At 40.3% G+C, this 16,482-nt stretch overlaps 1 protein-coding gene across 1 annotated transcript in view; it reads right to left on the bottom strand.

The window, feature by feature from the left end:
• The window catches only part of ror2 (receptor tyrosine kinase-like orphan receptor 2), a 68,750-nt gene extending 54,405 nt beyond the window's left edge, over window positions 1-14,345 (bottom strand). The window contains exon 1 of the mRNA XM_046067042.1: window positions 13,976-14,345. Within this exon, the coding sequence (XP_045922998.1) occupies window positions 13,976-14,036 (61 nt within the window). The 5' untranslated portion in view covers window positions 14,037-14,345. The remainder of the gene's footprint in view (window positions 1-13,975) is intronic.
• Window positions 14,346-16,482: the final 2,137 nt, after the last annotated feature.

Genomic DNA, 16,482 nt, shown 5'->3' with positions numbered 1-16,482 from the left:
CCCCCCCCCCCCCCCCCGGTTTGGGCTAAGCCATGAATGTTCACGTCTGCCTCGGCCCCTGGTCAGTAACTGAAACATAACTGTTATGAAGTTAGATAATTGTGCAGTGTGGGTTGAGCATACCTTCCTCAGTCTGTTACTGGTTGAAACAGGAATGGCAGATGTTGGACCGAAATGGTGAACTACCCTTCCATAAACTTAATGACAGGCTAATTTTGCAGAGAAGCCATTTATGATCACCACAAGCAATGTCCTGTCTGATAGACTGATCTATCAGGGAAAGGGAGTGAAATGAGGCCAATACAGACAAAACCATTAGAGCGGAAATTCTAAATTATTACTCTCCCAAGCCAGTGAAGAGTGGGATGGAAAGTCTGAATGTAACGTTTTGGAATGTGTTACTTGTATTTGAACAAATCACTTAATGTGTCCTGTCCAACACACAACTTCTCTCAACAGTGAAGGACACAGAAGATGCCCTGAAATTATGACCTCCCCATAAAAGCTAGGTCAGTGGAGCTGATGGAAGCAGCCCAAACTGCTCTGAAGTTACACCATGCACTCACTCAAGGCTTTTTGTTCTGCAGCTCCAACAGAAAATAGCTCAAAGAAGAGTGCATGAGGGTAGCAGAATGCAGGGGAGAAAGTGATTTTGTATAGTACAGTATAGTATAGTTTGGTACAGCATAGTAAGGTATAGTATAGTACAGTGTAGTTTATAGTAGGCGTGCGTTCTTATAGTTGTTTGCAAATGTTTTAATAACGTGAGCTGACACAGAGCAGCACTAACATTTATTTGAGGTCATGTTTCTGAAAATCTCTGAATCCAGTATTCACTCTGCTTGCTCTGCCTGCTTTTGACATTATGCAATACTTTTTTTTAAGTGTTTAAGGGCAACTCGCTCCACTGATTTTATACATCAAAGATAGATATGGTTCATAGGGCTGGGCGATATGGACTAAAATCATATCCCGTTATTTTTAGGCTGAATTCCGATATACAATACATATTGGTATTTTCTACAAAGTGGGCTAAATGTTCACTTGTACACTGAGATGTAGGATCACACATCTGATTTTTTAAATCTAAAATATGTCCAAATAACTGAACCTTTTTACAAACCAGGTCTTCAGCAGTGTCGGGCACTGTGTCTCCCTCCATGCTGCAAGAGACTTTCTGAGCTAGAGGGGGGCTGAACGCAGATGCAGAAAGAGGCTACTTCCACATTACTACTTATTTGTTTAAAAACAAAACTGATCTCCATCCATCCCAGCGTTTTAGCTGTGTATCAGATCTGATCTCTGTCTATATTAAAATGACGCACAAACGCACATCAAGTGGCCATTCCCGGACACTGGGTATGTGTGTGCAGGTCAGAAAATAACTAACAAAAAGATGCTATTGAATTGCATTACCTCTGCTGCATTGATTTTTGCCCAATTTTATTTTCTCTTTTGAGATGACATTTTCTGATTGATTGTCAACAGCAAGATCCTCTATGAGCGTAGTATGAGAGTGAAGACAGACGAATGAGGGGCATGCTGCAGATGAACGCACAGAGCAGCTTATCGATGAGGCTGTGATGCACAATATATGATCCCTCATCCCTGAAGTACTTTGAAAGTATCTGCGTCTATTTGTTAACCCAAATGCAAAACATTTGCCAAAACGAGGGGAGGACTGGAGCGGATGACACTGCGGGTAATAGGGGAAGCGACAGCGGAAAGCTAGCTGAGCTCTCCTACAGCAGATAAGGCCTCCATAGCTTCTTGAGTAACAACCAAGCATTCAGTGAATGTTGTGGCTTGTTAGTACCTCACACAGTCCTAAGAAGTGGAAATTAAATTCCTTAGAACTAAAAACAAATCATTTTACCTGTACTATCTGTGCCATGCCATGAGCCCAACTTTCTAAAGACTATTCTAAAGACCTCAAAACAATGCGAGCAAAATAACAGTCACTACACAAAGTTTGTTTCTGAAATAGCACTGCTCACATTGCTACACATTACACCTTCCTGTTGTATTATACTGTACTATATTTCAGGGATGCAAATTCATCATTGGTGAAAAAGGTGCCAGACTCCCAAATGCCGGCAGCACTGACTGCACATCAGTATTTTGCCCAAAACTCAGTAGATCAGTAGTCCCTCTGGCTGCTCATGTGTGTGACTAGACTTTGTATGCAAAAAATACCACTTGAATTGCCTTGTGTATGCTAATATTAAATGTATCTCTCTAAAATCTGAGCTTATTTTCTGTTGGGTGTTTGTCACACCAAGAACACTAAAAAATGTTGGTGCTTTAGCATCATATTGCATCAGTGTGTGCACAAAGTAGAGGCTAAACCAGGTAACAATGCTGACCTGCTATGACCTTGTTAGGTAAAAAATGCTCCTTAAATAAAAAATGCTCCTTAAATATTAAATATTATATCTATTTATGTCTATGTAAATATTTACAGTACAGCTAACCTTGAGGTTAGTTAATTGTGCAATTCATGGAGTCATGATGTGAACTTATTCCAGTGTAATATTTTCCTTAACATAATCATTTTTTAATATTTTCATTTTAAAAATGTAATGTGAAAGGAGCAGCTTGTAGTGACAAAACCACAGAAAATGATCAGTATATAATTCATTTTCCCATCAATGTTATAGAAAGGTGTTAATGTTAGTTTCATGGCCTGCATCTTTCCTGTTCAGTCTCCTTGCTCCCTGTTTCCAGCAGCAGCAGGCAGCTGTTTTCAGTGAACATGCTCTGATGAAGCCGCGGTACACTACCTGCACAGGTATGACAGCAGACATTTAGCAACTAAAGAGTAAGATATGTTTCTCGGTAGCTGGTGGAGCCCATAGCAGGGCAAAATGAACAGCGAATATAGAACTAATATTCATTAGGCGAATAAATGATAATGCTACTAAGTGTCTACTTATGTGGAAACAAGTTTAGTTTGCTAACACCTCAGCCATACCAACTTTACAAGGGCATGCTATGCTAGTGTGTGATTTTTAGGGCTGGACCCAAATATTTGAATATTCAAATATTCAATCGTTGGGTACACATTCGATTTTCAATTTTGAGATTGGATTACTGAAGGGGTTTTCGTGCGCCTGACCTCTGCTGACAGCAGTCTTTTTGGCAATGACTGTATCATGGCACTCTCTGGATTGTCAGATAGTATCACTTGCCAGCAATGGAATTTCCACTTAACTGGCTCTGATGCTATCTTCCCACCCTGTGAGTCCGCATCACAGAGACAGCTTACACAAGTGTAACCCCATCCCCCCTGACTGAGTTAAAACAACAATAGCCATCTCATAAAAAGCAGGCACTTACCTTCAAATATTTACTCATAGACAAGACAATAAATGAGATTGGGAAGGTTGTGGTGGGGGTTGCATTTTATGGCTCTCTGATAAGCATATGCATACCAAGCTAAGTCTGAGGAAGCTAGGGTCCACAGCGAAAAAGAAAGCTTTTGGATACATGTAGCACAAAGCTCTGGTGTCAATTGTTTATCTTTCTCCAAACCAGCTCTTAGTCATTCTTTCCTTCACCCAAACAGTCTGAGGGAAGAGCAGGAATGTGAAGCAGAAAGGCACCAGCAAAACATTACAGAGATTTAGTCATGAACAAATCAGAAAACTCAGAACCCTTCCTGTTTGGCCCCCCATCTCTGAACTATGATTAACAAAGCTTCTGCTGTAGGAGGGGGGACAGACTATTAGTTGGACAAGCCTGCTGTAAACATATTTCCACAGACCCACGGCAGACCGTAAAGGCCAACCACCTTACTGAGGAATCACTGCATGTTTTATGAGCAGACAAGCTTTACTTTCAACAGCTGAATGAATGTGAAAAATGTTTATCAGATCAATTAAATCAAATCAAATTTCTTGTTTTGTTCACAACCCAAAGATATTCAGTTTACCATCATAGGAGGAAAGAAACCAGAAAATATTCACATTTAAGAAGCTGGAATCAGAGAATTTTGCTTTTCGATTATCAAAATAGTTGTCAATTCATTTAATAGTCAACTAATCGATTTGATTAATCAACTACTCGTTGCAGCTGTACTGTGAACTTGTTTGCGGTATGCATGTAGTGATTCACAATGAAAAGAGCATCTCCAGCTTGTTTCAGACAGAGGCTGAAATGAAGGCCTACACGAAGAGCCAGTATAATATATTGAACTTTGAATCATGCAAAGCTGCCATACATGAGTCACAGAACTACAATATAGGACTGGAAAAGCAGTATAATAGGTCTCCTTTAAAGGAGTACTCCAACGATTTAGCATTGCACTCCAATAAGTCGGCTGAGTCACGATGGACAGTTAAAAAAAGGATCAAATCGACCCCGCAGAACCAGAGATATTATTAGTGTTTATGGAACATATTCCTCCTCCTTGTGAAAAGCCCGTGCCTACACTATCCACAATGCATCTTAACCACAGAGAGTGTGGTTGGAGTTTTTGGGTGTGACATGCTAATAGCGGCTAATGTATCCTCAAGCCGCTAGCCAGCAGCAGAGATGAGCAACCGCTACAGAGATCTGTGAGCCACACCATCAGATGTTTTCATTTTCAGACAAGTAGTCTTCACCCCCAACTGACGCTGACTCAAGTGACATCACTTGAGAACATTTATCAGACTTCACACAGCTCCCTCTGAGACACAAAAGGCTTCATACAATGTTTTTCATAGATGCTGTAGAACTGCCCAACCCTTGTAAACACACTGATCTGTGGAGTTAGCCTTTAATCATTCTATTTAATATTTGACTCTTGAAACTCTTTTATAAACGCTTATATGAAACTTATCATTTTCAACATAATCACAATTTACTTTGCTACAGAATAATCCAAGATCCAAGACAAACTGTGCAGAGCTGCACATGTTTAGAAATAACCTTGTTTCTATTAATTAAAAGCCCCTCTGGAGACAGTTACACAGGTAGTGAAGTATGTGCCATAAAACATGAGAATCACATCCTGGGACACAGAATAATTAAATGAACTGACTCAACAGTGCCTGTGGCTCCAAATATCTTCTAATCCAAAAAGACGATTGCCAGGCACATGTTGGAATTCAGCAAGATTAAAAACACCCACAGCCTCTTCTTCTGTGAAACATACAGATAAAAAATAGACTTATGTTTTCTCCAGCAAAATATTCTTGATTAATAACCGTTGTGACAAAAAATCTTAAATATACAAGTTAAGACGCAAAAGGCTGGGCAGATCATAAGTGCTTCAGCTGACCTTTGACCTCTGAGTTTGGGGGGTTTGAAGGGGTGGGGCTCTCTCTCACTTAAGACTATACAATTTCTGTAACAATGTTGAAGAGGTGTTCCAAACAACTGATAAAACCTCCCAATACAAAGATTCCTAAGACAATGAGGGAGTGTGATCTATGATGTGTTTTCTCCCCTGCAGACTAAATATGCCTGCCCTTCTATGAAACCCAGACTAATTTGCAGAGACATCTACCTTCCCACACATAAATTCACCCTATTTGCCAAAATGAACTTCAGTAAGGATGTTGGTAGAATCCACTCCATACAGGAAGTAACAAATTTTCCTCCCTAACCAGCAGGAAATGATTCACTGTGATAACAAACAGCTAACAGAATTTAAAGTATTTGAAATCCTGCGTGTTTACATCTATGTTTACTTGCTAGCAGTCTTCTTCTTCCCGGTCTTTGTTAGCACATTGTGCCGTAGAGTCTTGAAAGTATAGCTTATACCCCTAACTATACACCACAGCATGTGATGTTCAGCAGGGTTCCAGGTTAATATGCAGATTAAGACAGCGTTTTCCGATGTATATTTATCACTCTTCTGGTGGAATGATAGCATTATTTGTGTATGCATGCACGTCTATCTTACACGTAAAAACAATAGTGATCGACTCAAAGAAAGCTCCATAGTGCTACTAAGCTGCATTTCGACCGAGGGAACTATACCCTAGAACTAGGAACCTTTGGAGGAACTCACTGTTTTTCCACTGGAGGGACCAGGGTCTAAATGTAGTTCTAGGGTCTTCATTTTACCCCCTAAAAAGTCCCGTGCAGCGGTGTGTTTACGCTAAATACTGGGTCCTAAGTTGTTGTTTTAAGTTTTCATCAGTCAGGAGGTTTTTACACAGAGCCGAAGTTGGTCTCCTCTCCAAAACAAGCAGAACAGCTGATTACAGCAGGTAATTAAAGCTCGTTAAACATCACGTTCCTCCAACACTCAGGCGACACAGACGTGAGTCCTGCATCGCTGGAAATATTTTAATGACCTTCCAAACTGTCGCGATTTTATTTTTGTGTTGCTTTCTCTGTGCTGGAGTTATTTTAAGAACTTGATGGTTTTATCCAGTTTGTTATCCACACAAGTCTCGCCGATGTCCACCTGAGATCGTATGTCGGCATTAAATTTAAAGCTGGGAAATAGCAGCCAGCTGCAGCGGCGTGTTTACAGTGAACAGCTGATGGAGTTAAGCTAAATACTGGGTCTGAAGTTGTTGTTTTAAGTTTACATCCGCCAGGAAGTTTCTACATGGAGCCGAAGTCAGTCTCCTCTCCGAAACAAGCGGAACAGCTGATTACAGCAGGACACATACGTGAGTCCTGCAGCTGATCTGCAGTTTTGTTGTTTTAACCTTCCAAACTGTCATAATTTTATTTTTGTGTTGCTTTCTCTGTGCTGGAGTTATTTTAAGAACTTTATGGCTTTATCCAGTTTGTTATTAAATGTGTAACGGACTTTATCGCGTGTCTTTTCATTATACTCCCACACAAAAAAGCTGCTTTAATGGTCAAGCTAAGCCTGTAGTTTTTCATTATATTCTAGTCAAATCTGATTTTCATTTATAAATGTTGCTCATGGATAGTGGTTACAAATAATGATGCCTGTGCATCGCTTTGTATGGCTACAGCCTACGTCAGCTGGTTAATTTCCCTAATCTTCGCAGGTCTTTAGACCGCGGTGGAAACGCACACAATAGTGGGCTGAAGGAACTTTTTAGTTCCTTTAAAAGAGATCTGGGCACTTAAAAGTCCCTGGTACCTTTGGTCGAAAAGTGGCTCTAGACATCAAAACCTTCACAGAGAACCTTTGAGCAAACCAAACTTATATTGTGGCTGCACAGACTGTATGGTAAAATGATTGCAACCACATATGCTGTTAATGGTGATCATTTTCATCAAGCCACTGACTACTTCCTAATAGTATGAAGATTTCCTGACGCATTGTGTTTTTATGCCAAACTATATGCCAAACTTAAGGAACTTAAGGAGGTTCCTCACCAACCCCATCCCAAAATGTGAGCTGGCCTAGGCCTGGAGAATAAAACAATAATTATCGTGATATAGTTTTAATAAATATAAATGTTTAATAAATATTCAATAAACGTTTGATTTTATTCACCTGAATCATTCACAAATTATTACTTTTTTTTATTAAGATGTTTATTTTGATGAGGAAAAAGGTCTGAAAAAAGCTTTTACTTAATTTTACTCGTGCATATTTGTCGACAAAGATTTTATCATAATTGTTTTGAATGTTCTACCTCAGATTTGTGAAGTCATCCACTCAGGATCAGAAATCAGCCTTTAAACTCGAAAGAAACAACGATTTGATACTTATTGTGATAATTATCGACAAGATAATAAACTTTTTATCATGATACAATTTTTGGCCACATCGTTCAGCCCTAAGCTGGCCACATCTATATTAAAGTAACAGACACATTCAGCACATCCTAATCTCTATGTCCTATCTCCCCAACAGTTTCACATTAACCACTGCCTCTCTGAACTGTGGCATACCCCAAGGCCCTGTCCTTGGTCTCCTTCTATTTGGTATCTACATAATCCCACTGTGAGGCCACAGTGCTATCCACCGGGCCACCGTGCTGCCCACTGTAACTCTCTGTTTACCTCTGTTGCAATCAGCCATGAGTTAAAACTCTGAGCCCCCAACATCTGTAACATCCTGCCCGTCTCGGTACCATCTTCTTAAAAAATAGATTTCATATATTTTCTAAAATAAATAAATAGAGTGGTGTTTCTGTGACCTGTCTCTTTGAACTCTTTTAATTAATATAGGTCAACTTTATGGATCAAACTTCTTTGTGTTGTCCCAAAATGTTATTGTTCTGGCATATAGCAGTAGCCTTATAAACCAGCCTCGCCTAAAATCCCTTTTCACTAAAAGATTCAGGAACCCTCACATTAAAGACAAATACTTTTCTCTCTGCTTTTGTCAGTTATCTTATTAAGTTATTCCAACTTCTTTCAGTTCACACTGTCTGATCTTCAGATGCAAAATGTCCATCCTGTTTGCACTCCTCACATAAACTCATGAACATATACAGAAGGTTGCAGCAACACAAGTAGTGGAGGAACAGAGGGTGCTACAGTCAGCCCGAATCATATGGCCTTTCCTCCAACAAACATGTGTAGGCCTCTTCTGTTTCTGCTTCCCAGTTCCAGTAATTAGCAGCATATGTTAACATTATGCCTCTATGGGGTTTTTTCAAAATGCAATCAAGAAAAGGAAGAATGCATGTTGCATTTACAGTCTTTAAAGCAGCAGCACTGGCACAGTTATATACAAACCTCACTATGACCATTTAAACAACTGATCACCAAGTAAACAATGTTTTTACAAAAGGCCAGCAAACTAATATGGCTTAAACACACCACTTTATTGCAGCAGTATGTTAACAAAGTCCATCATGCCTAAAAGTCAACCCACACTGAGCCCTATCAAGGGGAATGTTTTGCATCGCTATAATTACTCCCAAATCCAGGATTATAATTAGTACCAGATAGAGCCCGACCGATATGGTATTTTGGGCTGATATTAAAGTGAAAAAGAGCAGATTTATAATACTATATTTTGATTTTGAAAATTATTTGGATAGTAGCCCCCTTTCCTGCATAAACTACACCTAAACATTAACTACATTGTAAATAGAGTGAGAGAGAATAAGCATTTGTATTTTACCTTAAACATAATCTGCCGTAATAACTACATTATCTGTGTCCCAGCACTCTTTAATTTTAACCAAAGCCAAGAGAAACTATTTCTCATCCACCATCTGGCTCTAAAACTGTCTATGATACAGTGACCTGCTGCATCTAATTCTACATGACTGTCTACAACGAGGACTTACAACTATAACTACGTTTCACATTCAAGAGGAGCTTTGTTTGGCAGGAAGCCATGATAGGTACTTGTTCAGCTCACGTTTATTTACATGTCCGGTCTGCTTTAATCATTTCCGACCCAGCAATTGTAACTACCAACAAACGGCTTGCAGATATATGTATAAAAAGTTAAACTCAATACTTGAACTCCTCATTATGATGTTAGAACTCTTCCACTGATAAACACGGCATTAGCTTTGTGGCTAATTTAGCAATGGGCAGCATTAGCTTCTGTAAGTGATGTTAAAGAATATTTAGAAGTATTGAACTAGGGACAAATGAGGACTGATCACTAGAACTACCACATTGTTTCAGAAATAAATCTACAATCACATCTGTCAGCAGCATAACGTTAGCCTCCACCACTCACCTACCAGGGGAGGTCAGTGAAAAATGGGAGGGTTAGCAAGTCATGAATGTTTTCAGGAAGAGGAGAAGTGCTGGGGGCTGTTTTTAATATAATTTAAGTCATGTAACTAATGTCTAAACCGCCTACTATACTAGTAGTACGTACTGATTTGGCCTAAATGCAGTAATGTACAAACAAAAGCAAAATCTGCAGTATGCCAAAAATACCTGGATGGCGTACTGATACTGAAAAAAATCTCCAGTATGCATCGGACCAGTCTACCTCTGTAAACTGTAACAACAACCGGTCTTTTCTTTAGAGGACAACAACAGAACTTGTTTTACAATTTTCATACGCTATTTTATCACTAAATCCACTTTTTTTTTAAACAAGTTTTGAGGCAAGAACTCAACTCTGTAGATTTCAATATCAGCTGTTTTATGAAAATTGTTGGCGAATCGAAAATGTGCACAACCACACAGGCCGGGGCCAGTAAAAAGTAACATCGGGACTTTTGAACTAGCAACACACTGGTCCGATTGGACTAGTGCAAAAACATTAGTATTAAAAAAAAACAAATGCAAAATTAACACAACTTGAAACTTAACATCCTGCAGTTGTCTCGCACTGTTGGCCAGTCAACAGTTGTAGTGACGTGACGAGTAGTTGTCACTCTATCCTCTGGGTCTGAAAAGTGAAACCATGCAGACGGAACTTAAACCTGCATTCTCTCTAACGGCTAGCAGGGGGCGACTCTGCTGATTGCAAAAAGAAGTCCAGTTCCATTTAAAATAATGGCAAAATGAGTCTACTTCTCAGCTGAATTAATTGAATCTCAGCAAACACTTTCATAATGGGTTCATGGTCTCAGTCACTACTTTCAAGTCTTCTTCAACACAGCATGATGTTCATTTAGTAAATTATGGTTGCATTTAGGGGAAAATAGACAATGCAGTGTATGATTTAGGGCGGGGCTACCTTGTGATTGACAAGTCACTACCATGACGACCTCATACCTGCTGCTCTGTGTACATTTTTTATTAAATGGCTGTCAGCAGGAGAGAGAGCACGTCATGTCTGAGTCTGTCAGTATGTTTTGTTTTAAAAGTAAATTAGTTTTTTATATCCAGGATGTATTTAATAAACGATTAAACATGTTAACAGAAAAATAAAACTGGTTTGATAAATTACAACTTTTGGAGGTAGGGACAGCTGAAATTGTCTTGGGGCCAGTAAGTTTCAAACCCACAGTTGCAAAAAAGTTTAACGTTGAGCCCTGATAGCTCTTCACTTCTCACTGATATCTGTTATTCCATGATTCATTTTATTAATCAAACACACAAAAACAAATAATGGCTTGTTCTTGTACTTTTGAATTTATGCTCAAGTCAAAAATAGGAAATGAAAAAACAGGCCACAGACTGATCTTGATATTGAATGTGTCGACAGACAGACAGAATCAGGTTCTCCTTAGCCAGCTACAAAATACTGCACATGCATAAACGTAACAGTAGCCTAATAGTATTTTAATGATATGATATTTAATAATAAAACACTCACAGGAGCCATTTTCACACATAATGTACCCTTACTTTTGATACTTAAGTACATTTTTGTGATAATACTTTTGTCCTCGTTAAGTCATCTGTCTTACTGTTAGCCCCATGTAAAGTTTCCACATCGTGGCATAGACTTAAGTTCCTTGCTCCAAGAATTCAGGGAAAACTTCACATTTCCACAAACTCTAAATTAGTGGACTGACCTCTAGCTAACTCCTCTGTCAGTGCTATGCATTGCTTCACTTCACAGCTAGACAGAGAAGGAGGTATACCATGGTGTAATAGAACAGATGGTGTGGGCAATAAAACTTTGGGAAAAACTTGTACTGTGAGTGCAATGCAACAGTTAATCACCTCTACTTGCATCAGTGCCTGGCCTGTAGCTAAATAACAAGGCCTACTTTTGGAGGCGAAAACTGAAAGTGAGCGCACCTTTAATGTCACTACTAATCATTCATTGCAAAGGAAATCCGTTTGCACAGTAAATATAATACATCAAGCAGGAAGGACTTCTTTTAACTATGATAGATGTTTACAACAGAAAATTAGGGTAAAAACCTTAAATCACCTTAATTTTCTGTTCCCAATGAGCCTGCATAATCTGTTTTTTTCTTTCAAAACATTTTGTTTCTTGCTATTAGCGAAACTGAAAAACACAGCTTTGTCATTCATGTTAATGGTGCTGGTCCACCAACACAGATGGCTCCTGCAAAACAACACTGGGTTGTGCTGCAACTTAAAGTGACATTTTCCGGCATGGCACTGCTTTGACCCATCAAATACAGCACATATTCCTGGTGCATTACTTTATAACAGAAGTTCAGTGAGTACTGCATGGTACAGGTTAATGTGGATTACATGATAAACAAAACTGAACTGAAACAGGAGTGCCCATCCAATGTAGTATCTAATAGCCAAGGCAGTTGTATCAATTTTGTATGAACACTGCAGTGACTGAAAGTGTTATGAGAGTCACTGCAGCACATCAAATAAAAATTTGATAGAATGACATATGGGTTATTCCATAACTTTCAGACTCAGCACGTCTCTTCAAATGGTTCAATCAAAAATACAGGCATTAAGCTATACAACACATCTCTCAAAGACAGTCTCAGCTGCCATTTCACTAGCCGACGTTGGTGGGGGACACCTGTTTGTGACATATACCTCAGCAGATATGTTGATGAAGTGGTTAGTCACAAGTCATACCTCAACCAGACTGTCTGGATGAATGGAGAGGTGAGGGTGCATGCACGCATGCTTTCCAGGAGAAACCTCTGCAGGGACTGGTCCAGGCAATATATGGGCCTGATGGCACTCCTCATAGGCACACATCATTTTAAAACAAGACAATGATTATTTAGTCTCTTAGTCAAGGTTTAGTTACAACTCTGATCTGATGCAAGATGGACTGCAATGGAGTGATTAAATATTAAATTTAAAATGAACTGATGGAATAATTACTAGGCAGCAGAGCTAAAGCTCAGTGTTTAATATTTTCTAAAAAGAAGGTGTTCCTAAAGTTTTCAGTTTGGAGCACCAGTGCTACCAGTGGAAACAGTCGGCATCACTGCTGTATGTGGAGAACACTGCTGCAAGGTTTAGAACTGGTTCCTGCAGCGTGAGCATATCTCCCCCGTACTTGCCTCCCTCCACCACTCCTCCCGGTCAGTTTTAAAGTTAATTTTAAAACCTTACTACTTGGCGTGACTGTGCCTTCTCAGCTGCAGGCCCCAGTCTGTGGAACAAAGTTCTCCACCACACCAGATCTGATCCCTCAGGTCTGGAGTCATTCAAAGCACAGCTCAAATTCAAATCGAATTTCCCCAAGAGGGAATAATAAAGTTCTACTGATACTGGTTTCAGCCACAATGTCCAACCCTTAGACTTTTGGGCACTAGTTTGAAACAGAAATATAAACTGGAGTGTTATATAAACAGTTTTAGAAGAACAACCATTGCTCTCTTTTTCTTTTCCTCTCCACTGCTTTTTCAGTCCTCAGTGAGGTCAGTGATAGTAGAAAGAAATGGTGCTTGCCAGAGCCAAGAGGGGGAAAGAAGGGGGGTGCTAATCATTTAGCCCCCCTGCACCCCACATCCCGTCCCCCTTTCACTTCGTAGCCGACCAAATGGTTAAGTCCTCAGAGCCAGCCCTGAAAACAGGAAACCTCCACAGCTCTCACCCCGCAGGGAGGGTAAATGAATTAGCATGACTGACAAAGAGCGGGATCACCTCGAGCTATGCATTTAATTAACATGACAATGACACAGTGGCCCTTTGAGTCTGAAACAAGTACCTTTTTATAAAAACTATAGGAGCTGCAAGGAACACACGTCAACAAGCTGAAAGAGGACAAAGACTTTAAGTGCTCACAGAAACTTGCAGGAGGGGAGAGTTCCCCCACAAGCCTCTCCCCTTAAAACCATCACAGGCATTTTCAATATGTAACAGTTCGGTGAAATGTGCACGAAGACAAATTAACAATACAGTCGAGTCCGTTATTAAAGTTCCAGAAAAAGCCCCAAAGTTTAAAGGTAAGGGGTGCCATATTAGTGGAAAGCATGAAATCGCCAGCTCTTAGCAGGACAATGGCTCTGATACACCTCTGGGAACTTGCTGCTACAACTGCAACAAGGAAAAGTCCAAAGCAAAAGCTCAGTCTGTTGTGTAAGAGCAACGCATGAAGAAAACGGGGACGCCAAAAGTTCCACAGTTGAATGTGATGAAACGTGCAGTAACTTTACTAAACGGCCCCATCACCGCCCAGCTTGTTGGCTGGGCTACATGGTGTGCAGCGCATCACTTCTCTGTTTAATCAGGAATTCTGTAGTTACAAGCTTGCGGTATGAAAGAGACTTACCGCGACATCTCAGGTCTGGAAACAAGAAAAGCATCCAGAGCCAGCTCTTCAAGGAGGTCATGGCGTCGGAACCTCTCACAACAGCGTGCAGCGAAATATCACCAAAATACTGAAGACACACTCATCCACTTTTAGGATACGCTTTTAGTTTTCCAAGTCAGCAGCCAGGCTCGGAGAGAACGCGCACTTTCCAGCTCGCGGAAAAGTCAAACATGAAGGTGCGGGACAGAAACGATTTCAGAGAGGACAACAGCCCAGTTCATCCCGTGTGCAGTCCGGCAGAGACGCTGAGGGCCGCGGCTTCTTCAGAGCTGTGCTGGTCCAGAAGTGGCTTCTCTTCTGAGCTGAGAAGAAGCGAGCGTGGAAAACTGAAGCGAACGCACGAGCGCACTTCCACGCACACACAGAAGCGCGGTAACGTTTTTGTAGAGGGCGCCATCTATCGACGTGACGAAGGTAGCTTAACAACCAGCCAGCTACACAACTTGAATGCTATTTTTGTTACATTTAGCTCAACTGAAATAAAACCACCTCAGTCTAAAACAAACAAGCTTGCAGATTTTCATGGTAGGGCTGACCTGAGGCCAGTCAGACTTAAAACTCAGAACAGAAATGTTGACTGTCATCAGGTCAAACATCTCAGTGGGCACAAAACACACACATAATAATTGTAATAATATTAATAACATATATTTTTGTATTGCCTGTCAATGGACCCAAGGAGGCTTTACACATAATCACAGAGACAAACAACAGAACAAAAGGTCATTCCTAGATTATCATGGCTTTAGAGCAGTGTGGAAAGGCAAATCTGAGCATTAACTTGAGGTCATTTTGTGTACCTGACCAATTTAATTCAATTCACTTTTCTTTATATAGCGCCAAATCACAACAACAGTTATCTCACAGCGCTTTTCATAACAGAGCAGGTCAGGACCACTCTCTGTGATGCTATTTACAGAAGCCCAACAGTTCCCACCAAGAGCAAGCACTAGGCGACAGAGGCAAGGAAAAATTTCCTTTTAAGAGGCAGAAACCTCGAGCAGAACCATGGCTCAGGGTGGGCGGCCATCTGCCTCGACCGGTTGGGGAGGGGGGGGAGAGAGAAAGAGAGAGGGCTGAGGCGGTAGGGTCGAGCAGCCAACACAGTATCCACACAGAAATACAGACAGTAGGCCTAAAGGTAACAGTGGTACAGACTGAAAATGAATAATGTCATAGATATTTATAGTAATATTAATGATTACTTAATTACCTAACTTAATTAATAATAACTAACTAAAATAATAGGACTAGTTAATTGTAGTAGAGTTTGTCCAGCAGGAACACGGGGGAAGCAGGTGACCCGCAGCCACAGATCCAGACTCCACAGCTCCAGAGCCAGAAACACCTGCAGGAAGTGATAGGAGGAGAGAGGAGAGGGACGAGAAAGCACAAGACTACCGGAAAGGGGAGAAGTTGTCTTAGTAACATGCAATAATGGGATGAGGTTGCATAAAAAGGGAGAAAAAGAGGAGGAGAGAGGATCTAACTTTTGCCTTTATCATTATACTCATTAGTCTGTCCATATACTGTATGTAGAGTTTAGGTCAGAGCTGTGAGATTGTTTTAGTGTTTTCCTTACTTGCTCTTCATCTCCTCTCCATGAATTTATTACATGTATATTAAATATTAATACTGTTGTATATTAAATGTATTATAAGGGAGTTACAAAACTCAATTTCACTCTAACTTGTTATATTGTGACTATAAACCTACCTACCTTGAATGTTCATTCACGGCCGGGAAAGGATCTCTGTTCCCCCAAACCTGAACTGTGTAGATGATTATGCATCCTTTTGCTCTGAGCCAGACTGCCCTAGGCGGCAGGTCTCTAGCTGTTTTGTGTTGTACTTCTGTTATTCTCTTTTATTACTAAATTCTTCAAAGACAACGGTTTGTTGAACTACATGCCATTAGGCAAAAATTTCTATACAAGATGTCTGTCTTAGTAGCTAAATTTAAGGATGCGATTCCATCAGTTCTAAATTCATTATCTAGTCACAAAGTAACAGAGGACTCCTATGCTAATTTCAGTCCCTCCCAAATCGATCATCTTGTTGATAGTGCTGCAGGCTCGCTGCGAATGACACTCGACTCTGTAGCCCCTCTAAAAAAGAAAATACTAAAACAAAGACGGTTAGCTCCATGGTATAATACTGAAACTCTCAAATTAAAGCAAATATCGCGGAAACTTGAGAGGAATTGGCGTTCCACCAAAGTGGAAAATTCTCGTTTAATTTGGCAAGATAGTCTTAAAACTTATAGGAAGGGCCTCCGTAATGCCAGAGCAGCGTACTACTCGTCATTAATAGAGGAAAATAGGAACAACCCCAGGTTTCTTTTCAGCACTGTAGCCAGGCTGACAGAGAGTCACAGCTCTATTGAGCCAAGTATTCCCATAGCTCTCAGTAGTTACGACTTCATGAGCTTCTTTAATGATAAAATTCTAACTATTAGCAACAAAA

This window comes from Micropterus dolomieu, linkage group LG13 (genome assembly GCF_021292245.1).
Source record: "Micropterus dolomieu isolate WLL.071019.BEF.003 ecotype Adirondacks linkage group LG13, ASM2129224v1, whole genome shotgun sequence".
Classification (NCBI taxonomy): domain Eukaryota; kingdom Metazoa; phylum Chordata; class Actinopteri; order Centrarchiformes; family Centrarchidae; genus Micropterus; species Micropterus dolomieu.
This window is presented reverse-complemented; position numbering and strand designations above follow the sequence as displayed.